The 25,062-nt window shown below is 45.6% G+C and overlaps 1 protein-coding gene across 1 annotated transcript in view; it reads left to right on the top strand.

The window, feature by feature from the left end:
• The window catches only part of MDGA1 (MAM domain containing glycosylphosphatidylinositol anchor 1), a 124,360-nt gene that overhangs the window by 68,929 nt on the left and 30,369 nt on the right, over nt 1–25,062 (top strand). The window contains exons 9-10 of the mRNA XM_065736267.1: nt 10,651–10,920; nt 13,492–13,643. Coding sequence (XP_065592339.1) covers nt 10,651–10,920; nt 13,492–13,643 — 422 coding nt within the window. The remainder of the gene's footprint in view (nt 1–10,650; nt 10,921–13,491; nt 13,644–25,062) is intronic.

The raw sequence follows: 25,062 nt of genomic DNA on the forward strand, positions 1-25,062 counted from the left end.
TCTGAAATCAATGAGGAATAAAATGGTTGATTGCTGTGTTTTTTCTGAGTTTTTCTCTGCTTACATTGACCCAATGGTCTCACATTTGTACTCTTATTAGGAACAAAATCATGGATGATATAAAATACTTTTATCCTCTGGTGTTTGCAGATTGCTATCACATACTTCCCCTTGAAGGCCTGGCTAGATAAGCTTTTCTCCCATGTTTTCCTGCTTTCTATGGCATTTTGGAGATTTTGCAATCGTTAGTCCATAATCCCACCATTTTTCCACAGTTGAATTCAGACCAGGATTTTCAGATCCAGCTACACTCTGAAAGCGAGAAGCCTGTCTTTCCTTCTTCTCTGGCTTTAGTCACAGTTTTAGCTACAGCTATTCCCAGATTTGAGTCCATGCAGATTTTTCTTGGGCCTCTACACGGAATTATACCCTTTCTCTGCCTATCACAGTGGGATGGCTTAACAACTACTGTTGAAACTTGTTTTAGATGTCCTTTGCATCTGGTTCTGAAAGATGCTGCTAGCTATCACAGAGAAGATGGAAGGAGCAGAATATGTTGCAGTGTATACCATCTCAGTTCTTCAGGCAGAAAACTGATGATGGACCAGCTCAGGACAGGATCCAGTTTCAACCCTTCATGCAACAGGTATGAATTGAGAATACAATGGCCTTTTTGTGCCCCAGAAAAGCTGGGAATGAAGGAAACCTTACGGAACAGATTTCAGGCATGTATCTGTTGGACCAAAATCCACTCTGACCTGAGGACTCACAGTTGATCTGCAGAAAATCTTCATGAATATCAAAATTCTCATCTGTCAACATGAAAAAGTAACTGTGTGAGATAGACATATGCCTGTTCTCCGAATGGTTCTTCTAGTGCTGGCCCAGAAGCAGCCTGGAAAATCAAATGTCAGAGCAGATTTATCCAGAGAGTGGGCTTGCTAATGTATTTCCTTCTCTTGCTCCAAGTCCAGAGGAGATAAAACAGAGCTGGTAGCCAGGTGGGGAAGTCAAGGAATCAGGCTGCTGTCCTTGACTGATTGCTCGTTTTACTGGCCTCTTTCCTATGCTCTCTGCTTCAAGAGGGGATCGTGAACCCTGGAGAGTGATTTCTGGGAGGCCACCTCCATGAGGGCTGTCAGGAATGATGGGTCTCGTTCTAATGCAAGGTTGAAGAGAAGAGATGCCAGGCTGTGCGTGTGTGCTTCTGCGGTGAGATGGGTGAGCTGCTGGTATGGAAATAAGGTGGCAACACAGAGATGACATCAGGTTTCCAGCGGAAGAACAGCTCCTCTGTAGCTTGAGCCTGGGCCCTTCTCTGGTTTTGCACTCTCTGTGCATTGGATACTTGGCTAACAGCAGAAGCAGATCTCTCTGTAGTTCAGCATCTCTTACTGTTAATGGTATGAGGTTGTTAAGTATGTATACGCTAGGCTCAGCATGTGAAACTGTAAGACTAAATTATTGAAAAAGCTGAGAAATAATTCTAAAATGTGAGACTAGATGGCTTAGAACCCATTTTTTTCTTAATCCATTTATGTCTGGGGACAATCCCAGAATCTTTTACTATCCTGCCATTGGTGTTATCCTAACTTAGAGGCAGAAAGCTGCCTTCACAGGGATATGGGTCATCATCACTTTTGGGAACGAGGTGCAGAGAGATTATTTTCTGTGACCAGCAGTCTGCTAAAGGTGCATTTGTGAGAAGAATGATGGTTACTGATATGACTGATAAAGTGTTGTGTGTTTTTTTCATTTCTTTTTTTTCCCAGTCTTTTGTTTTTCTTTATAATTGTTTAATAGAGCAGGAGTTGGTCACAGTAACTTAGGAAATTCACTCTTTAAAAGGCATGCAGTAAACAGTGTGAAGGACAGTAGGTGAATGCAAAACTTTTAGATGGCAGAGACTGGTTATTTGGCAGTGGATGTTTTGAAGATGATCACTGTTCAGAAAGACCCTAGCCATTTCCTCTGATGCACCACCTGAACCTGTCCCTTTTTCTTTAGCCTTCGTCTTTGATTGATCTGATCAATCGTGATTCATTTGAAGATGATGATGACAGTGATGAACAGCTAACCATCCAAAGAGAGATACAGTAAAAATGCTAAGTTAAAAATGTTCTTGCTTCTTCTTTCTTTATTCTACCTCTGCTGACCCTGTGTTTTTAAATTGTGTGCATTTCTTAAGTTCCTCTATGCACCACCCGCCTTGTTATATTAATTCTTGTGGGGAAAATTGCTTTGATATCTGTTGACCTCGGCTGCTTCATCTATGAGACTGAATGTCTGACATAAATCTTTTCATTTGAGCATCCTTTCAGCCTCCTTCTGAATGGTTACGTTTTCATTGTCGTCATCTTCCTCAGATGAATCAAGATCAATCAAGGGTGAAGGATGGAAAAATGGGATAATGATGACAGTTAGCGGAGCAGGATATTAAACAACTGGCAGCAGAACTCAGAAGCAGCAGATAAAGAAGTGATGGAGAACTCAGTGTTTTCTCTGTGCTGGGTTCTTCCCCCTTGATTCAGATCTCCTACTGGCCCTGAAGTCTGAGAAAGCGTCTGGTTTGTGTAGGCAGTTTCTCCACTCCATAGATGAAGAGCCATGGCATTGACTACTAGTCTAGCTTTGCCCCATGCATCCTTTTTTCTTAATAGCACAGACTGAAAATTTGAAGTAAACATATTAAGGAGTACTGGTTAATATTTGATTATCTTAATTGCCTTTGGTGGCCCTCTTTTCCTACCAGGCTCTTTCTGGTTTGGATCTTTTGCCCTTCCAGTTCTGACTCCACCTTTGCATTAAAGGACGTCTCATTTATTAATCAACACTTTTGCTCTTGGCTATGCTGCCTCTTGCTGTACCTGCCTGTTCTGAAGGCAGCTGTGGAGGGATCATCTAGCACTCCCAATTCAGCTTTCAAACTGAAAACAGAAGGTGAGGTAAGGCTTGTAGCCCAACTCTGAGCAGAAAGCTCTGACCACCTGTGGCTCTGACAATCCCTGCATTTCTAAAGAAGGAACTCTCTCCCCTTTTGACAGGATTGTAGTTCTCAGTGGCATTTTCTTCTGCAGCTTCCCTGCCCTTAACTTTCCAAACATATGGAGGTGATTGAATTGCTCCGGTAGCTTGTGATGGAATAGCAGCCTGTTGCTATTGGGCTGCTGCTTGGAGCCAGCAGTCAGCTCTGCCTGGTAGCAATTCTGGGTGTGGGTGAGATCTTCCCTAAGAGACAAGGGGAAACAGACAATTCCTTGCAGGCAGCTGCATATTCTGGACATGAGCCCTAGCAGTGGCGCTAATTGGAGGCTGTCTGGAGTCCAAAGATTTATCGCTTGATTTGCTATAGGGAAAAGTGCTGTCTGGTGTCTGCTCTGCTTTCCAGGGCAGCTCCGCTGTGACACAAAGCAGCTAAAGCACAGGAGGTGGCGCCTGTCCAACGGCAGGACATGCCGCCCAAGTTTCACATGCATGTTATGACTCAGCTTATGGATCAGCTTACTAAGCAAGGCGCTGAAAATTCACGGAGAGGCTCATATAGAGGGAAAGAGGCTGGACATTTTAGGGCAGCTGTCCCAGAGGCATTTACTTTGGTCTGGATTTATCTCACACAGCAGAGACGTGGGGGTTGTAAGCACCTTAGTCTCCCCGTGCAGTACTGGTAGGAGGGAGGTAATGTCAAATAGGGATTCCTACTGCTGGATTCTGGAGATGTACCTCACACTTGTTGGTTTTGGGAGAGGTGGCCTCTACGGAGAGGTGATGTTCACCTTGAGTGCCTCAAAGAAGAACCTGAAGTCAGATGAGATAAATTTGGCCTTTAAAGTCCTGCTCTATCTAGATCCAAGTTTGACAGTAAACTTGGGGGGATGATCAGTCCTTTTTTCAGTTTTTCCAGGAATGTGTAAGGCCTGCCCCGGGACAACAAACACCACAGATGGGCTGTTTTTCTTCTGTTTTCACTTCCTTATATTCTGGATGCAAGTATAGAGAATGTGTTCTGCTGAAATGAACCAGGCAGATCTGTTTCTGCTTACAAGGTTTTAAATGATACCAGTTGCTCTCTGCCCTATTATAGGTCTTTGTGCCCTGCTTGTTTTTTCCAGGCATATGAGCTGTATATTCAGATTTCTCTTATACTTTTCTCCTTCCCAGAATTGTTTGTCTGTGATTCCTCTGGCATTTAAAGTTCTCAGGCAGTGTTTCTGCCCAAAGAAAACAGAAATCTAAAAAGAAACCAAAGCTGTGCTACTGCCAACTGAAGAGCAGAGGATGGAGAGAATGGGAAAGCTTGTAGATATGTATATGTATCAAATGCCAACATCATTTGTCAAGGACTCCATGAGGAGGATTCGGTCAACATTTCTCTCCTTTTGGATATTAGTTCTGTTTGGGAACTACTGGTATAGGACAGAGCTGATTACTGGAATGAAAACAGCTATGGGGACAACTTGCAGTAGGCTTAAGCTGCAGCAAGGGAGTGAGGTTAGATGGTAACAAAAACTATTAACTAACCATTAAAAACCAAAAACTATTAACTAACAAACTCATTTTTGCTTCTTTTTCTTTCCCCCCTCTTTAGTTTGCACTGGCAATGAGTTTCTTTATTCCCAGAACTACCCAGTTGAGTAGCTCACCTATGAATTATTGATTAGTAAGATAACTGGTCTTCTGCCAGAAGTTAATGCATGTGGGATGCTTTTGGGGAGAGAGTATCATTGGCTGACTGTTAGTGAATGTTTGCATCTAAACTATTTATATGCTCTTGGGAGCAGGATGTCACTCTCAGCCCAATTTGTTAAACAGAAGCATGTATTAATGGATGCATGCATATGAGCTGGCATCTCATTATCTTTTAGGAGACAGAAGTATAAACCTGTGTAAAGAGTTGGTGGTCTGGCAGTGCTCCAAATGGGAGGACTTCCTCCTTGTGGGTATGTGAGTGGGCAGGAGAAAAACAAATCTGGCATAGCTGTCATCCTGTTCCACCATGCTACAACCAGCAAAATTGTGTGTGAGTTAAAGACAGTATTTTCTAGTATCTCTATAATAAAATACTTGACATGGTTTATGCCATTGGCTGGACAGTAATTGAAGACAGCTCTGAAACAAGCATGTTCACTGTCTTACTCTCTTTACTTCTGTGAATAACTTTTCTAACTGGGAGATGTGTGGGTGAAGAGAGGGTTAACAGCATGCCTTTCACATATGAATGTGTATGTGTTCTCTGTACATATACCATCCTTTCCCACTCATCTTTCTCAATTAGGGGAGCACACTGTTTTGAAAGCAGGCACTCGAAAGTAGTGAGGCATGGGAACGCTTGTCTTTGTAGTGTCTTGTTAGCACAAATTAATTGGGCTGTGACTCTGAGTGGAGTTGCAGCATGTCTGGGACAGATCTTTTTTGAGGAGTCATATATGTGAGGCAGAAGGCCTGCATATTCCCATCCAGGATGGACTTCCTTGAAACTGCTTTACAAAGTGAGCTAGGGAGATCTCATGTATTAGTCATCACAGCTCATCATGTAGGAGAGGAAATTCTTTAGCAAATCATTCTTTATTAGAACAAGGTGAAGATGACTTGAGCTAATTGGCTTGGAAAGTTCAGAGAAGAAGAAAGGAGAAAAGATGGTTGTGAATATATTTTGTTTGCTCTTCTTTTAGAACTAGTCAACCAGCACGCAGTTAAGCCTGCTCTGCTCAGAGCCCTGGTCTTCTGGTCCCTCCACCCACTTCTCTAGCAGAAAATGTACTCAAAGGTATTTGTTTTGTTTGAAATAACGATACTTGCAAGTTGGCTTTCAATCATTTTGCAGAAATAAATAATTTATCTCTTTATACATGGGGACACTGAAGTGCAAAGACAAAAGGCATAGAAGAAGGAAAGATACTCTGGCTTTTAGCTCAGATTGGTTGAGCAAGCTTTTCTCCATCCCTCTCTTCTATCTCGGAAAGAAGCAGAGGAAACTGAGCCTGCAAATGTTAGTTGGCTATTTGTCTCCAAATGGAAGTCTGCTTTGGTTGATGCCCAACATGCATTATTGGGTTGTGGATTATGGATGCTATTTTTGAGAACAGAATTGCTCAGCTGTGATTTCACAGTCTTGTGACAACAGAAAAGCTTCCTTCTTGCTTGAAGGGAGAGCTGTGGTCTCTCCTAGAACTCAGTGCATGGAGTTTTCTACTTTCTATGAAGACAGCATTGTGACATATTTAACATCCTAGATTATGAGACAAGTTGGATGAAGAAGGCACCCTCTGCAAGCATCTGGACAACTCTGGTATGACTTCAGGAGGGTACCTACCAGAATTTAAATAAATTTTGGCTGGAGTCATATATATCTCATAAGGCCTTGACACAGCCCACACTCACTTCCAGAGACAGATTGCTGACTAATATATTTAGCCACTTTGGATAACAAAATGCAGCTAATATTTATGACTAAACAGAAAGCACAGTTTCATACCAGATTTACTGTATGTCCTTTGCAGTTTTAATCCTGTAAATGAGCGGTCGATTATCAGCTCACACACACAGGGTGAGTTGAAGCCAATGAGCAGGAGTCCCACTGATGCTGTAATTGCGTGGATTGGCTTGAAGGGAGTTGTTCTGCAGAGTGGCTGGGAGCTGTAGAAACCTAACCTAGCAAGGCTGCTTGTGATACATGCTGCACTTTTTAGACTTAAGTAAGAAATGTAAATTTTTATTTAACTGGACTGGTGCTGGAGGACAGAGTAGAGCTTCTTAGTTCGCAGTTCATTGCTGCCTACCTGGCATGCTCTGACTTCATCAGGAAGAAAGCACCCCCAACAGCAGTAGGTGCCTTCTAGAGGCATATGAGCTCGATAGGAACATACAGCACTCAGTTGGCATCACAGAGATCACAGAATAGCCATCCCTGAGCTGTGCCTGAGCATAGTGACACCTCATTGTAACACTGCACGGAGATTGTGGTCTCTCCAGCAAGTACTTCAGATCTTGCGAGGAAGAACTATCCTCCCTTCCTCGAGACTAAAATGAGAACAGACTTTTTCAACAAGTATTTGCAGACTTGGCCAGAGCTCAACAGCCAGTGCTTTTCTCTCTCATCTGACAGAACAGTGCTTTTTAGTTCTGGTTATTCCCAATGAAACCAAGAAAACAAGAGGTTATTGGAGCACAAAGTAACACCCCCTGACACTTGACGTTTCTTTGTGGTGCTTCCCTCATCCCTGCTCTTCATCATCGTGAACACCATGCTAGTTTAGCAGCCCCATCAGTGCAGAGCATCTGCTCTGGCTCACAGGGAGCTGCTTGCAGCCTGGCTTTACTTTAGGGTGCCTGACATGCTGGAGTATGTTGCCTGTGTTGGGCTGATTTGATTTGTTCCTAACAAGCAGGTGAATGATTATGTTTTCTTCTGTTGCACAATAATTCTGCTGTGAAGCAGGCTGCCCTGCCTGTTGTCTCACAGCAGCCGCATCTTAACAAGGTTGTTGGAGGAGCCTTGCTCCTTCTTTGCTGCAGAAAGCAGCAGTGCTCTGCTCTCTTCACCCCCTTCATCTCTTCTCCTGCTGGCTGGCTCTTCTAGAGCTAAACTGAGTGCTGAGAGAAAACAGTAATTGTCTGTATTTGTTTGCCCTGTTTACTGGGAAATCCTGGTGCACTGTGTATGCAAAAAGGTTGGTTGTTTTTTTACCTTCCCCTTGAAGCATATCAGCCTGCCTTCTGGGATGTTACTGCTGTTTAACAGAGCACTGGAGATCAGGGAAACATGGGAAGGTGTTTGAGAAGCCTCTGTGCAAGGACCCTCCTTTGGAACCAGGGCAAAAATAAAGACCGATTCCCAAGCTCCCCAAAGAGCACTATGTCAGCATTGCGAGACAGATTCTGCCATGGAACAGATATCTCCCATGCAGCTAGAGTCATGTTGGAGGTCTCTCCTCACAGGCGGTCAGAATGCCAGCTCATTTAGACAAGCACTCTTTTGTGCTTAAGCTGGAGATGATAAAAGGCCATTTGTTGATCTGCTAGGATGTGCAGTCTGGATCCCTGCCTTGGTGGTGGGAGTCCCCTTTATGGATAGCCTACTTGCAGAAGCGTGGGCTCCCCAGCAGGTGTTGGAGGCCAGAACTGATATCTGGCACTGCAAATTGCTGTAGACCATTCTTTCCTATCCATCCCTCAGCACTGCCCCATGCCATGGTGCTGCATCCATTGTGCTGATGCAATGACCCACTTCAGCTCTCTACTGAGAACTCAGGAGCTTCAGTGCCATCAGCAGTCAGTGTTTTGTTGGCTGTTTCCTTGTGCCAGAGGGGAGAGAAAATGTAATCAGTGTTTACTGTATAGGCACTTTCAGACATTCTGTTCACAAGGTGATAGCATGGTAGCATAGGTCCTGAGCCTGTCCCAGTGCAAATCAAGCAATTCCCATTTCCCAGCTGAGGAAGATTGAATATTTTCCGTATCCTTGGCTGCTGTGCTGCTCCTGTGACCTAAGGAAGCAACTGGACTGTCTCAGCCCCAGGCCCTCCCATGGTGGAGCTCAGGACATATACTTGTGGGGAACTCTTTGTCCTCTTTCAGACTTTTTCTGTTCTTCTGTCCCAGTTCCATGCATGAGTGCTGCTCTCCCATTCCCCTCTCTTCCTCTTATAATGTGGATCATTTTGAGTATAACCAGAGCTGTTGTACCATAGTTTTTTTTTAAGCCTTCCCTTTTCTTTTTTTTCCCCCCTTCTTTTTTTTTCTTTTTTTTTTCCTCTATCACCATCTGGCTTTGATTATAATGTGAGACCCCACCATCTTCAATTAAGGAGCAGATGTGACCCAAAAAATGGGATAGCAGCTAGGGATACAGATGACACATTCATGGCACTAGGTCTAATCAAACAACTTCTCACATAATTCTCACTGTGAGGTGGGAGATGTGTGAGCCAAAGGCAAGTCAGTGCTTGGAGCACCCGCTGAGAAACATTGCTAGCAAAACCATCTGTAATGAGCTGACCACGCCACTCAGCACGGCAACGTGAGTTCAGACAAGGGTTGCTTTTAATCCACTTAAGCACAGTAAAGGGCCCAGAAGCTGAGAGATGAGAGCAGGTATCTAGAAAACAGTTGACCAGGGCTGCCAGGTGGAAGGGGTGTTTGTGTGCTTCATACTCACAGAATTGACTGTGTTTGTAGTAGAGAGAACAACTGTGCATGGCAGAACTATAGGGTGGTTGTGGTGAGGATGGAGAAATCACTTTTATTACAGAGCTGTAGGAGTGTCTTGCTGGGGTTGGGCTGCTGCGCTGGCTGGGCCTCCAGGCATGGCTGTCTCTGGACTGAAGGGATGCTGTAATACCTGCATGCAGCTGAATCTGTGGCATGGTGTGCTGCAAGTCTGGGGACCTGGCTGTGTTTGGCAGCTCTGTGTATGTTTAGAAGTGGCAGGTGTTTTTGTAGACCTGTACTGCAAAGAACTTGTCAGTGGAAGGGCAGGTACTTTGAACTTAGAGGTGAGTTGTGACGGTGCTGGAGCTGCTATAACCTGCTCTCCCCCTTCCATTTGGGCTAACAGCTGTTTTGTTTTCAGGTAGCTTTCCTTATTTTAGAGAGAGCTTCTGTTTATTCCCCTGTGTCAGCGTTTTAATTAAGAGTTTATTGCAAGTGAAACGTGTCCATAAGATGTCTGCTGAGACTGAAGTCTTCTGCTATTGCATTAAATAAGGGGTTGACCCAAGCAATACTAATTCAGACTTTCTCCTTGCTTTACCTCAACCATGCCCAAACTGTGAGATTCCTATAAATTTTTATAAGTGCCAAAGAACAAGACTTAACCTCCTTTGCTAAGGAGGTGTCCACATGTCATTTTCGTGTTACTGGCAGAGAAGCTGACGTAGAGAGAAATGACTTGCCTCAGGGCATTGTCGGCAGAGATGAGAGTAGGACTCAGAGTCCCTGTAGCCAGTTTCTGAGGTATTGTATTGATGTACTTGGGAGTGGCCCTCCAACTCCAGGGTGGCAGAGTCACCGTCCCTAGAGGTGTTCAAGAAATGTGTAGGTGTGGCACTGAGGGACATAGTTTACACAGAATACTGGTGGTAGGTGGATGGTTGGACTAGATGATTCTAGTGACCTTTTCCAACCTTACTGATTCTGTGATTTTATGATCCCTTGAGGTTTATGCTCTGTAAGGACAGGTAGTGTTCATCTCTCCATTTGAAAGTGGTGTCTGTTTGATAAGCCTGGTAGTTGAACGTGAGTGTAATTGCTTGGGAGCATGCTGAAGGGGTGCACCTTATGCTGGACGTGAGGAATAAGGACTATGGATGTTTTGATTAGGATCCCAGTGTTGAAGCCATGCTGTGGTGAGCAGTGTTGCACTTCTCACATGATAGAGCAGTGCTTGATAGCTCCCCCAAGCAGTGTCTCACTGTGGGATGAATATTTGCTCAAGACCACCCCTACCCAGTAAATGGGAAGGAAGGAGTAGGTGGCTACAGCCCAGTCAGAAGGAGATGCCTGATGCTTTTTATTCAGCAAAGCCTGTCTCCTGCTAGATAATAAATATCCTCAGAAACAACAGATTTCTTCAGAGACAGCACCGTGGTGACAGTGCTGAGCACTGTCAGCTGTTCCTGACGACATCGTTGTCTGTCTCTGTTTGGTCCCCAGTTCCGCCGGTGGTGGAGCCAGCCTTCCAGGACGTGCGCCAGGGCATGGGCCGCAGCGTCAGCCTGCGCTGCACCATGCTGAAGGGCAGCCCCATGAAGGTGGCCACCTCCGTCTGGCGCTTCAATGGGACCCTGCTGACGCAGCCCCCGGCAGAGCAGCAGGACTACTCAGAGCTAAAAGTGGACAGCGTGAGCCGGGAGACCAGCGGCAGCTACGAGTGCAGCATCTCTAATGATGTGGGGGTCTCCGCCTGCCTCTTCCAGGTGTCTGGTAAGTCACAGAGTGCACAGTGGAGTGAGCTGTTAGATGCAGTCATGGAGGAGGGAAGCTGGCTCCAAATAAACCAGGGCCACTACAAGCAACTTTGTCTGCTTGTACTGCTTCCCTAGCACTTGGCATTGGGTTCGAATGGGATGACTTTCTGTTAGCTAGAAGGCCATCTGCCTTCTATGCTTCTAGGCTGTATGGAGTGTACTAGTACTAGTAGATTTTCTGCCCAGTTTTCTTTTTCCAGCATGCAGTGGGACTGGTTCCTACACCTGCAACTGCAGTGAGGGGTGACACAGTTATAGCAACTAAAACAGCACATCTGCCCTAGCCTCTCTGGCTGATCATTACATCTTTTTCCTATGACCCCAGCATCAACTTGGGCACCAGATTCTAAACAAGCTCTCAGATGAGGTTCCCTTAATAAACAAAAAAATCAGCCTTAACAGAAACCAGTAGACGTCTCTATAGAGCCCTTGCCTGGGAAACTGCAAGCATTTGTTTTTCTGCATGTTTTTTCTCCTTCCAAGGAATTGATAGCTGGTGCTGCCTTTTCAGCTCCAGTCATCTCTGTTTTGTGTCCTGGGCAGCTGCAAATCAATTGGACCTCCTGAACCTGTAAAGCAACCAGAAAAATAACTCAGTGGCTAGACTACAGTGCTTAGGCTCAGATGTGAACTAAAACTCCAGCAGTTCTGCTACAGCCTTCCTCTGTGAGCTGGAGGAACCAGCACTGTTTCTTTTTGTTTCAGTTTCTTTCTTGTGAAAGATGGACTGTAAACCTTCCTATCTGATGGGCAGGCAGTGACTCATCTGTGACCATGAGGTGTTCAGATGTACTGGAAGCAGAATACATAACCATGCCCAAGATGGATAGGTCTGTGTTGTGAGATTAGTTTCTTCTGTGCATAGGAGATAAGCTTTTCTGTGATATTTTGGAGGGATGGTGAAACATCCAGTCCACACCTAGACCCTCCCATACTGCTCCCCACCTGCTCCCCACTATCTACTAGCACAGAAAAGCCCTAAAAGACTAAGTGAATAACCTTTAGCTCTTCCTGTCAGCTGGAGAAGAAAGACAAACTTTCTGGCAGTGGTAAAAGTTTCCAGAAAGGAAGTTCCAAAAGTATCTTGATGTGCTTCCTTTCTATTAAAAGGATTGCTTTTAGCTTCTATTTCTATTTTAGAGTCAATTAATAAGGAATTAATATCATGCAAGATTATGATTACAATCAGTTCTGATTTTATTTCTGAATCCATTATGAAGCTTGACTTCCACAGTCAATACAAGTTGAATAAGCAGCAATTAGTCTCTGAGGTGGTTCTGAACTTCTTGCTTGTGCAAAAATTCAAGTCAATAAAAATAATAAGGAAAAAAAGACTTGGAAATAAACATCAATATTATCCATCTGAGTTCATAAAAAATAAAACGTTGAATCCTTTCAAGCCTAATTATAACCATACTAAATGGCGGGGCCCAGGATTCAAGAGGCAAGGTGGACCACAATACTTAGGAAGATCATGGTGGGGCTTCTCTGCTCTCCTGTACCCCTCTCTGCTCATGAGTGTGCAGGCCTGGATTAGACCTGTAGTGGAGATAAGCATGCCTTGTGCATTAGTCCACTAGCCTTCGAGCCCTGATAGTTACTGGTTTAGGCCAGCAGTGGCTGGTGAAATGACAGAAAAACCCTTGTTCACTGAACCATCCAATTTCTCCCCAACCCTGGAAGTGTTCAAGGCCGGGCTGGACTGGGCTCTAAGCAGCCTGATTTAGCAGTCCTGTCCAAGGCAAGGAGTATGAAGATCTTTAAGGTCCCTTCCAGCATAAGCCATGCTATGATTCTACTACTCTCTCCAGTACGTTTTTCTTCTGTGTTTCTTTTCCTCCTGCTCCCTTCTGGTTTTTTAGAGATGTGGGTTTAGAAAAGCCAACTGTGTCCCTGCAAAAGCTCTTGCTTTTTTTCACCCCAGCTGAGGTCAACACCCCTTTTGCTGCAGAGTTGACAGCTATGCTACAAACAGGCTGGAGCACTGTGTTTTCAAGGTAGGGGAGATGCAGAAGAATCAAGGTCTCCTTTTGAATGCCATGGTCCCCTGTGTGATAAATAACACTTTTCCCATGACCTACTGGCCAAATGATCTTTCCTCAGGGATTGTTAGCAGGATCTCTATAAAGCTGCAGATGAAACAGGAGAAATGCCAGTTTAAAGTTACCTCAAATCTAAGCTACAAAAATCAAGGCACAAAAGATTAGAGCTGGTTCCAGCTGGAGAACCAAAGCTGTTTCCACCTTTTCTTGTGTCAGTTGTGCCCCACGGGTGCTGCAGGTCTGTGAACCCTCCCAGTAGGTTAAGCTGTGAAAGCAGAAGCAGTCCACAGAAAAAGATGCCATGAACTGTTTGACATGTCAGTGCAACAACAGCTGGAATATTGAAGGAATCTCTCATGACAAAGGCAGATGGTAAGTTGGGTGAGCAGAGCTCTTCCACTCTTGCCAGATATCTTTGTAATTTATATTCCCCTCCATCCCACCTTTACTTTCCTCCCTTTTCTTTTTCTTTTTTTTCCCTTCAGCAAAAGCTTACAGTCCAGAGTTTTACTATGACACTCCAAACCCCACTCTGAGCCAGAAGCAATCCAAGAATTACTCTTACATCTTGCAGTGGACGCAGAAGGAACCTGATGCTGTGGATCCTATCCTCAAATATCGCCTGGAAGTCAGGCAGGTAAGGTCTGCTCCCCTGGTGCATGATTTTGAGGAGAGGACCTTGAGGGCAGTTACATCAGTGTCTCCCTGCTGATTAAGAGCTGTAGTTGGTCTTGTGCCTTCCCAGCTGAATCAGATACATGGGCTGAGTACACAGCTCGGTGTTCATTAAATTAGGTGTTGGGTACAGCGGGGAGCTTTGAGAGCATTGCTGTCTCCTGTCAGATTGCTAGTGCTCAATGTTCTGGAGGGAAGTTAATATGAACAAAGGTCCACAGTCATTAGTAGGTTTTAGAGATTTCATAGGCCAAAGATTCAAGCAAGTAGGCTTCTACCCTCAACACTCATGAAATAACAGAATAAGCTGAAGAGCTCTCCAGGAAGGAACTGCAGGAAAGTCAGTGTCTGTTTGTGTTGCAAAAGGGCTTTCATACTGTCACAGTAATGAAGCTATTGGGACTACATAAAGTCTGCAGGGAAAGAGAAGTGCTGAATCTGAAGAGAAATCACACCAGAGTATGGAGAGTGGGCTGAGAGGAGAACTGAGGGAAAGCTGAAGAGGGTGCTGGTTGGAGAGGGATAGGGAAGAGTTTGATGTTTTTAAAGAGCACATTAACCAATAAGGATTGTAAGATACTTTCATCCAAGCTCAGCAAAGTGCCTGTGTTCAACACATTTTTAAAATGGGGGATGCTTAAAATTGATGGTTCTTGCCACTCAGTGGTAGCTTGGAAGCAAATGCGTTTTGTAAGAAGTTTGTTTACTGCAGATAGCAGATAAAATAATTTAAAAGATGCAAGCTTCTCTCTCCTGTAGTTCTGCACAGTAGGCTTTAGTTTTATATCTCTTTTTGCTGTGAGCTCTCTGGGGTGGGACAGCCTTTGTTTGTTCCTCATACAGTGCAGAGCGCATTGACAGTGCTTAATAATAATACAGGACGCAGGGGAGCCTCTAATAATGAAAGCAGTTTGTCACAGTACCCCTTCCCTGTTAGCCAAGTTTTGCTATTACCAGCACTGCAACTCAACAAACTAATATGTGATTTTTATCTTTCTCCAGTGATGTCGTGTTTTTTCCCTTTTGCACAGTGCCTAAAAGTAATCTTGGTTCTTGTCCTCATTGCACTCCTAGCAAAAGGGTTTAAGTGAAAGAAAAGCCAAATTTCTACTTTAAGTTCTAACATAAAGGAAGCTGACTGCCTGTGAAAGCGTAACCTTCTGGTTTTGTTCATATCCCATTTGTTACTGCTGCTAGTGTTTCTTGTATGGCATCACTATGTGGTATTGACTAGTGAGAGGTGTGTTTTGGAGTATTGTACCATGACCCTGTTGTAGTCCAATGTGATGTATGATCAGGCTCTTAGAAATCTCTACAGGTCCCATCTTGGTAGTCTGGGTCTGAATAATGAATGACAAGGCAAGGAGGCAGCAGGGGAGTGTTGTTCCCATCTGTCTAGCACAAACAGGAAAGCCTGGAAAGGATGTTCCCAGTATTGCCTGGCCCTCCTCCTGCGAAGCCTCTTGCATCACATGATGAGGTCTCCATACCTCCATGTGCTATGCTGAGGTTTCACTGAGCTCTCTTCCTTTCCATGCCGCAGAGGATCATTTCCTCCCTCACTTCCTGGAGTGCTGCTGTGCTGCTGTCTCCCTGGTGTTTTCCTTATGCCATCTCCCTCACGCTTCAAGTGCTCTTGTGGGTCCTCCTGCTCTTTCCCCTGCACTGTCACCCTCTTCCATGTCCTGCAGGATTTGCTCCTTTGTCACATGTTCTCCATACTGGGAGGTGTGAGCTGAGCTTTGTGTCCTGCTGATCAATTGTGAAACTGCAGAACATGGTGTTGTTACTGAATATAACTGTAAAAAGCTCAAAAGCTTAAAAGTGTTGGCGTCTGAAGAGCTCTTAAGAAAGGGGATTTGTCTGCCTGAATGAGGAGCTACTGGTTGCCTGGGCACCCTCCTCACAGGATGCACTGGCTTCCAGACTTTAGTTAAGGTGGCACAATAGTCCTCCTAGAGAGCTGCTGTTGAAGTGGTATATTCTCCTCAGATTAAAAAAAAAAACAACAACAGGCCTTACATGTGGCCAGTCATGATTGATTTATTGCCAGCATCGAACAGATGAGAGCTTACTCAGGCAATCAGCCCACTTCTTCCAGCCCTAGGAGCTCCCCCGCCTCCAGGGCTGAAGGCTCTTCAGCATCATAAGGACAAATGTGAGCAGGACAGCACACCACCTCGGTGCCTGCTGGGTGGTGAGGGGCTGTCTGGGAGAATTTTTAGCTCTTGTTTAGCTGAAGTCCAAAGGGCAGCCAGCTGGGATGCTCATTGGTTGCGACATGCTTTGCTGGTTTTCCTCTTGTTTCCCCAGTCTGCTTCAAGAGCTCTTAGCATATGTAATGTGAAGATTCCTAAATAGAAGGATGCTTTTCAAAGCATCTGGGAACTCTTGAATCCAATTTACTTGCTTCAGCTGCTGAAAATGGGGCTGGGTGAGGGTGAAAGTGTTGCTTATTAATTGGCTGTTGCTGTGACCCTTCCAGTTCTTCCTCTTCAGTGGCTTCCAAGGGCTGGTTGGGTATTCCTGGGGAGATTGCAAGCAGGCTGGGGGAATTTGTTTTCCTAAGCAATGCATGGGCTCCCAGCAAGACAGGCAGGTGCATTTCCATAGGAGCTGATTGTTTCCGGCCCTACAGCAGAGGCTGAATAGCACAGCAGACGTACCAGTTCCAGGAGAATAAGAATTAACCTTAAATTAAAACCCAATAAAACAGCCTGACAGCTTGGAGCCACTGACCCAGGCAAAGCACATACAATAGCATTGTGGAGCAAGTTTTTTATAAAGCCTTTGTCTTTGCAAACAGACTGTTATTTCCTGGAGTGTGTCGGCCAGGTGGGCTAGGCAGCAGCATTGCACTGAGTGCAAATTCAGTGGGGAAGACTTTAGTGGGAGACTCACAGATGTCTGTTCTGGAGGGCTGGGAGGTTTTTTCTTTCTTGCTCTAAGGCAGCTGACCTAAATGCCAGCCACCTTATCTCAGTGTGAGGTGGTGATCTTAATGAGTTTTCAGCCTTAGATCATTTGGTTGTGGGCAGATCCAGCAGGCTTCAAGGTGTTCACTTGGTCAGCTTTTCTCTTCTGCATGCTCTCGTAGCATAGAAAGGCACTGAGGCACTGTGCTTCAACTGAAAGTATTTTTCATTGCTTGGGGATTCAAAGCAGCATCCCCAAACCAGATCTTTGCTTAAAAAATAAAAAGCCTTTTAAGTTGCTTATTTCTCTCTGTGTATTTTATCCCCTCCCAGTGCTCTGCTCTAACATTAAAGAGAAATGAGAAGCCATCTAATATTGCAAGCAGGTCGCATCCTGGAGGAAAGATCTGAGCTGGGCTGGTGGTTGCAGGGGATAGCAGCAGAATTACTGTGCACGTAATGAGTTGGAACCCATCTGTGACCTGAGGCTGCAGGAGAAAGAGGAAGGAGAAAGTATTGGTGCAGAAGGGGAGTTTAATCTTTGTTGTACCCCTCAAGGAGACTCGAGGCTGCTGTTGCCTCTGTGCCGTCTGGTACTCAGACTCAGGCAGGGAAGGCCCAGCTTCACGCCTTCCTGCCTTCCCCCCAGCAGAGCAGACCCAGCCCCACCTGGCAGACAGGGTCCAGAGATTTGCACTGGGCCAAGCCCCAGACCCAATTGCTAAATTAGCTCACTGAGTTGTCATTTCAGATTAATTCCTGTCAGGGAGACTGTCTTTAATGAGAGTGGCCCTGTGCGATGCCTGAGTAATTGTGTGGCCTCTCTTTGTTTGTACTTTCATGCCCCCCATGCTGGATAAACATCCCCTGCTGTCTACAAACCTCATCTGGGCTGCAGAGCCGGCTGCCACTTGCCTCATCAACCAGCCAGAGCGGCATTAATGAGAGCCACGGCCGTGGGGAGCCAGCTCACCGTGCAGGGAGGTGGCAGATAACAGAGCTGTTTGGGCACACATAGGACAGGGACTTTAGCAGGGATTTAATGATTGTGATTAGAGCAGAAGGATAACTCTGCTGATGGCCATCGCAGCCCAGTGGGAGAGGTTTTACACTGAGGCCCATAGTCTGTGGATCCATGTCACTTCCTTTCTGCCTCTGAGTTATTTGTTTACTGTACTCTTGAGAGGAGCACACATAAAGCTGCACACGTCTCCAGGGCCTCATGGAGTGGGGCAGGGTGTCCTCATGCTCCAAGCAGGGATGGCGTGACTTAGAACAGAGAAGTGAGTCATATGCTTGGCCATATTCTTCTACATATATCGAAATCAGAATACTTAGCCCACACCACTGTCTTGCTTTCTTCGTGTACCACCACAGCTTGATGAACCCACATGCATGGCCCTTGGCACGTGCAGAATCCAACCTAATGAACCTAGATGCATCTTCCAGTGCATGCAAGCAACACTGTGATCTTATAAACTACTGGTGTGTGCAGTTAGGGCAGAACATGCTTCCAGAGCAAAGTCGTCCTCCCGGCCTTGTGCTCATGAGTGGCAAGAGCATCCATGTGGGGCCGAACCAAGAGGCTGACTCCTCCCATCTTCAGCAGTATCCAGTGCCTGTAGAAAACTATAGCATCAAGACAGATGCATACAGAATTGCTTTATCTGCATTATAAGCCCCACATCAGGAAAGGTTCTGAAGATGGCAGATGTCACTCTTGCAGCAGCCCAGCCCTGTGCTGCGGAGGGGAATGAAAAACCTCATCTTCTGCTGATGCAGCCGTGGCTTCAGGTGAAGCTGCTTGAGAGATAGAGCAGTCAGCACCTCAGGGGGTTGCCTGAGGGCTACAGAAGAGGGAAGCTCTGCATAAGGCAGACAGGAGTGACTGAACTCATTTTACAAACAAATGGGCTAGCGTTTACCAGCTCCCAGGGACTGCATGCTGTCTGGGCAACACTGCCATTACCACGGTAACGATGGAAGATGGGGTTGCAGATAAGTCTGTGCTCACAGCCCTCATCCCAAGGCCTATTGTGCCCTACGCTCCCATGCTCTTCATGGCCTGTCCTTTGTGTCCCCCCTACTAGTGCTAAGGAGGAGTTTTCAGTTGAGGGATTGATCAGAGGTGATGCACTGAGGTTTCAGGACAGCTGAACTTAAATAGCTCCTCGGAAGGTCCTTGTGATTCCTTTTCATTCTGAAAGATAAGATTAAGGGATGGAATTGTGGTTTGTGAACTGGGAAGGCTCCCATAGTACTCTGGATAAATCGTGAGCTGTGCAGCACTTACCTGGTGTTACCTGGAGGATGAGAAGGGCTTGCAGTCCATGGGCATGCTCAGGGCACATGGAAAAGAGATGTGTGAGCCCCTTTTCCTTTCTTCCTCTCTGCTACAGCATGACTGTCTCAGCCTGAGGGAGAGGAGTGTGCCTTCCCGTGATGCAGCAGATGGTGCCCCTGGCTGCTTGTGAGATGCTGCATGGATCAAAAGACTTGTGGGGTGGGACATGCAGCACATCCCTTTTCTGTTCATGTCACTCGATATGGGTTGTGCTGGTCCCATCTCGCTGGTGTTAGGACCGTGAACTGCAGTGACTTGGCCTTGCAGTGTTTGCCCAGGACTGAATTTCAAAGCAGACCTTCTATTGTGGGATGGCTTATAAGTCATGCCCGCTGGAAAGCTTCTGTAGTCCTCTTTTCTTTTTGCCTGCCCCGGCTGCCAGTTTGATGTCTGATCACAGACTGCTGTCATATGGGACAAAGTCAAATCAGCACAATTCCACCTACCTGCTGAGCTGTCCTCTATAGCAGGAGGAGGCTCTAACTCTCCTCTCTCCCCTACTGATGCAGGCTTTTTTCAACTTTTGTTCAGGCAGGGGGAATAGGCAGATTGCATGCGTGCTCTCATGTCAGTTGCCTTCAGTTATGCTAGTGGCGTGTATGATGCTGTGCAGAACTCAGCTCTGAGGGGAGTGGAAAAGGATACAGAAAGAGTGTGTCTGGGAGGTGTCTTTAGCAGATGGATCAAACAGCCATCAGCATGCAAAGCCAGGGAAATCAAGGGGAGGGAGAGGTGATGCTGCCTTTACAGGCTGTGACAGGGAGAGTTTTGGGACGTGTGGTGGGATTGAGTGACAGCCATGTGCTGGTGAAAGTTGATCAGTAGCATTTGATGGACAAGCTCTGCTTGAAGCTTAATTAGATTGTTGGGAGGGGCTTAGGGGGTAAAGCAGTAATGGTACCACAGGCATTTGGGAGCAGAGAGGGCAGTATCATGCCTCAGCTGTGCACCCTCCTGCCTGAAAATGGGACACAGCATCCATCCCTGAAGCTGACAGCAGATTGAGCCAACTCTCTCTTTGTCCCCAGCAATACAGTGTGGGGGGATAGTGTGTCCACGAGGCCAACTGCTGAAGCAAGATCCTCTTTACCTGTGCTGGAGAGAAGACTGCAGACCAGGTGGATGTTTGGTGGGGGTGGGAACCAGAGAGCCTTTTTTCTCATTTCTTGTATGTATTCTTTATTGACCAAGTCAGCAACAGCAGAGTTTCCTCCCAGTGCAAATGAGGCAGATTTTCTCCTGACCCTTGCTCACTGCAGGTGGAGGTGTCTGCCTGGCCATGAGTGTTGCTTGCTCTGACAGCCAAAGATCTGAGTGGTTCCTGGAGGGTATAACTAGCACAGATGGGTCAGCTGAGTTCAGTGGAATTGCCCAAAGCAATGGACAGTAGGATGAAGTTTCCCTTAGGTCCGCCTAATATCTTTCAGTTCTGTTACTGAGACTTCCCTTAGCCTAGAGGATCTTAGCAAACGATGCCTGACTAATGAATTAGCCTGACTAACTCTGTCTTACTGCATTCACACATCCCTTCTCAGTATGATTCGTGGTTTTCTTGAGCTGTTTATCCTTGGTCCAGATATCATTTGCAATCAGTTAATTGAGAAAATTAGCAATATGAGCAGTGGCAGGTTAATCATGCTTCAGTCTCTTGCTGCCATTTATCTTCTCTGATTATCTATAAAGTAACCTGCCCAAAACAGGGTAGCTGAAAGCATTACAATGTGGTTCACTCTTTAGAAGGTGCAGTGCAGATGAGACTGCACCTTAACATTCAATTTTCATGAACACTGCTCCTAATGCAATTCAGGCATTTGACTGAGCAAGAGAAAAAGCATGATTTTGTTTAGCTTTTCTGGTACAAGGGAATAATTATAACAGTTTTCTCACTCTTAGCTGTGCTTGGAGTAGTCACAGTGCCTGAGAAGAGCTGTACAAATAGTCTTGCTAGAAAGGCTCATATGCTTTTAAAGCACATCTAGTAAGAAAATCTCATCTATCTCTAGCTCCTAACACCACTGTTCAGTGCTCATTCAGAGTAAGGAGAATGTGAGAGAAGAGATAATCACATTCCCCCCGACCAATATACCCCTCATATCAGCCCTGCAGGCTTGAGATGTTGTTTTCACACCCTTGTGCTTGTTCGTATCCAGCAGGCTGTTGGCTTGTGTTTTACAAAGCTGAGCACAGGATGAAAAATGCTTGCCAGGTCTCAAAGATAAAAGTGAGTTCTTTATGCACATCTCTTATCCATACTCCTCCAGTGGCTTCAAGGGGTACATGTCAGTTATTGAGTCTTTCTGAGACTCTGTATCGATAGGCTGTGATGTAGCTTCCTGCCATTTACTCTGCTCATCTGTTGTTTTCAGTAGTCAGATCCAAGTTCCCTCTACTGCTTTTCTTTGTGAATCTTCTTCCCCTTCCTTTCCCCCCTCTCTATTTTCCTCCTCTTCATTCTTTTGTTTCTGTTTCCTTTTTTGGTTTTGTTTCCCTTGCTCTTGCTTCCTAGAACATGTTGAAAGTGTATGAAGGAGGAAGGATTTAGAAGGAAGGCACAGTCTCTTCTGTAGCTGGTAACAGAGGGATAGGAGTAGGCACTAGGAAGATGTTTTGACTGTGTTTCATGAAGGAATGAAGCCTGTGTAGTCTTGCTCCTAGCACAGGCAACATGGAGAAACAGGAAGGATTTTATGGCTCTCCCTGTACATGCTGACCTGTCTGCCCCTTCTTTATTAGAAGTAGGACTGCAAGTGTGGTGGAGTCAGAGGTGGCCCTTAGACTCTTGGATGATACTTGTACCTTCACTATGTAGACCAGATTGGGAAGTCCAGAGTCCCACACAAAGTAAGGAATTCCAGTAAGGGATATCCTCATCCTTTATCAACTGTTGTTTTAAGATTAAATGCCCTAACTGCATACTCTGCCAGAGTCTAAAAGAAGCCTGCGGAAAAGGGCCTGGAAGGTGACAATTCCTGTTGGTGGCACAGTCTCATTTAGTAAGTTTCAACCATATTGTAGACAAAATGACTCAGAGCTCAGTCAAACTGAAGCTGGAAAAGTTGGGCTGTGCAGAGCTGACCTGCATTTTCTTCTTGAGCCAGAATGGTGCGGGATGGTGCACTGTCATGTCTTGCTGAAGGTTGGATCCAGTTCAGGGAGCTGGGAAGAGGCACATGCACTCACTGAGGTGAGGGAGGGTAGAAGATAGGATCCAGGAAGGTTCTGAGTAGTGCCAGTTTTCATACGTGAGGCTCAAAAGTCATGGGAACCATTGCTCTGGGAAGGAGGAAGCAATATGAGGAATCTTGTCCTTCACTGACTTTATGCACATCATGCAGACAGGACAAAGAGGTAATCCTATGCTCTGCAGTGCACAGAAGAGTACAGCTAGGATCTTGCAGCAGCAGTGTAGAGCTCCTTTTCTAAAAAGAAGGATTCATATGCCTTCAAGATTTAAGGTATGGTTGTGAAACAGTAGGAGAGAGATAACAAGCAAAGCTAGGTATACATGTAACCCATCTAACTCAATACTAGCCACCGTGACACCAACACAGACTCCTTGCACAGGCTGGGGAGTACGTGGCTCTCCCTTCCTTTCCACTCATCACCAAATTCAGGTTCTGTTTCACTCCTTTCCTTCTGCACTCCTGGGTGCTTCTTCCTCAGGATGTGCAGCATTGCAGTGTGTACTACTAAGCCATGGATCATGAAGTTGCCAGTCATGCTGTGCCTCAGATAAGGCTTTTGCTTGACTGTCTCCCTGACAGAATGAAGATTAGATCTCTTCTTAGACTGGGGAACATATGCTAATAAAATACATATTGCTTTCTGATCAGCCCCTAATGAAAGACATTATTGAAGAGTGTGGAACAAGCACTTACAGTAATTCATGACAGCACCAATTTGGTTTCTCTAGGAAGCTGTAAACTGCTGCTCTCTGTACCTAATGAGGATGGGCAGCTGATTGCATGTGTGTGTGTGCGAGAGAGAGAGAGAGAGAGAGAGAGAGAGAGAGGTGCTCTCCTGGCTCCAGCTGTCCTCTGTAGCTACTGAAGGTCACAGTTGCTTCTCTCTTTAGAGATGGGGGTGCCTCAGCCTGAAAAGGGCTCCTCGTAAGAACAATTCAGGAGGAAAACCTTTCAGGACTCTTCATTTAGACTGAATAATGGATTTGCTTTGGCGACTCATGCTTGCTTAGCCTCAGGATCTGAACAAGCGTGCTTGATTGATGGACAACGTAGGCATGAATTTCAGTTCGCTGGTCTGCTTCTCTGGCAGATGACAATTTTATGTTTCCGATATGATTATTTGCTCTGAAAACCCCTAATAAGCAATGGTCATCAAACAAAGCAAAGGAAATGAATCCACCTAGCGCTTTAATTGATGCTGTTAAGGCTTGACATCATTTCTATTCAAGGTGGTGATAAAGCATAAACCCAGGAACCTGTTGCAATCCAACGTGACAGGCACAGGATGTCTGATGAGAAATTACAGAGAAATGTCTCAACTACTGTCTGTCTTCATATCCAAAGCAAATTTCTCTGCTACCCAAAGCTTACCCAAACGGCTTTTACAGATAGTAGCTACACTGCTGAGTGAGGAGGCACCTTCACTGAGGCTAATACCCTATGGTCAGATCAGAATCCCCTGTCAGGAGGATTCTTCTCAGAAAGAGTGGTGAAGTGTTGGAAGGGTCTGCCCAGGGAGGTTGTGGAGTCACAGCCCCTGGGGGTGTTCAAAAGCCATGTGGATGTGCCACTGACAGACACGGTCAGTGGGCATGGTGGCATGGGCTGGGGTTGGACCAGGTGATCTTTGAGGTCTTTTCCAAACTTAATGATTCTATGGGTGTGCTGCTGAATTGAGAAGGCAGTGCCATCACAGTGAAGGATTTGGATATTGTAAAGAAGATCCTGAGGGCTGAAAATGACTTCAGTGGGTCAAGTGGGATGAAATGCAGCAATACAAGTGGAGAGTGCTGACAGAGGAATCTGCTATAAGCTAGGAAAGCTTATAGCATATATATACGTGGGAAATGACAGGATTGGAGGCATGATGTGGGTGAAAGAGTTGACTGCAGGGAGCTGCTGATAAGAGGTAGGTGTGAGAAAGCAAATGTACTCTTGGTGAAGTCTGAGGTACTGCCAGAGGAGGTGGAGAGGACCTGCTGCATCCTATATGCCTACTCTAACAAGTGAGATCACGCAGGAAAGGATTATGAAATACATAGGGAAGGTGAGAGTGTTAGAAGAGGAGGCACAGAGTGCTCAGCTTGTTTAGCCTTGCAAAGCAAAGGCTGAAAGGAACATGATTGCTGTCTATAAAAACAATGGGGGGTCAAGCAGCAGGGAGGGAAAAGTTAAAGGATAATACTGGCACAAGATCAAGTGGGTGCAAGCTGCTTGTAAATAAATTCAGGCTGGAAATGAGAACATTAGGGTGGTTAGGTTCCAGAACAGCTGTCCAGCGGGAGGAGCAGGCCAAATGGGAATGACTTCTAAGACGTATATGGTGCATTCATAAAACAAATGAGCAGAAATAGCCCCTGCAGTGTCAAGGGTCTGGGCTCTGTGAGGCAAAGCTGTACCGCCCCTGCTTTATCCCTGGAGGCAGTCGTGCTTTCTCCTTAGATAGCAGGTTGTTGCCAGTGTGCAGAGGTGTCTCCCGAAATACAGAGAGCAGGAATCAAATCTGTGCAGTCCAAGTGCAACATCAAAGAAAAACTTATCTTCCTCTGCTCTGTCCTGTGGACCCAGGGTGAAATCAAGGACTAGAATCTCAGTCCACTGCTGTGTACAAGAAAGAGGATGGGGCAAGGTCACTGGGAAATACTGTAGCTTCATATGTTCAGGAGTGGTTCTTAAAATTCCGTATCCCCACCTTCCTCTTGCCTCTCTTTTGGAGCATTTTTTAATTTCTCTTTTCCCAAGGAATCATATCTTATTTTCAGTCATCTTCTGGACTCTCATTCTTCAACAGCAGCAAGTAGAGGATTAAATACCTGAGAAACCTTAGCAAGGCCGCAAGCAGTGTGAACAGCTCAATCCTAGTACCAGGAAGAGTGAGAGTGTAAGCCCTGTGTGGAGGCAACTCTGCTTGGTGCCCCAGCCTGACTTCCGCTCATT

This window comes from Cyrtonyx montezumae, unplaced genomic scaffold (assembly GCF_038088225.1).
Source record: "Cyrtonyx montezumae isolate F1298 unplaced genomic scaffold, pur_monq_1.0 scaffold_0, whole genome shotgun sequence".
In the NCBI taxonomy this organism is placed as follows: Eukaryota; Metazoa; Chordata; class Aves; order Galliformes; family Odontophoridae; genus Cyrtonyx; species Cyrtonyx montezumae.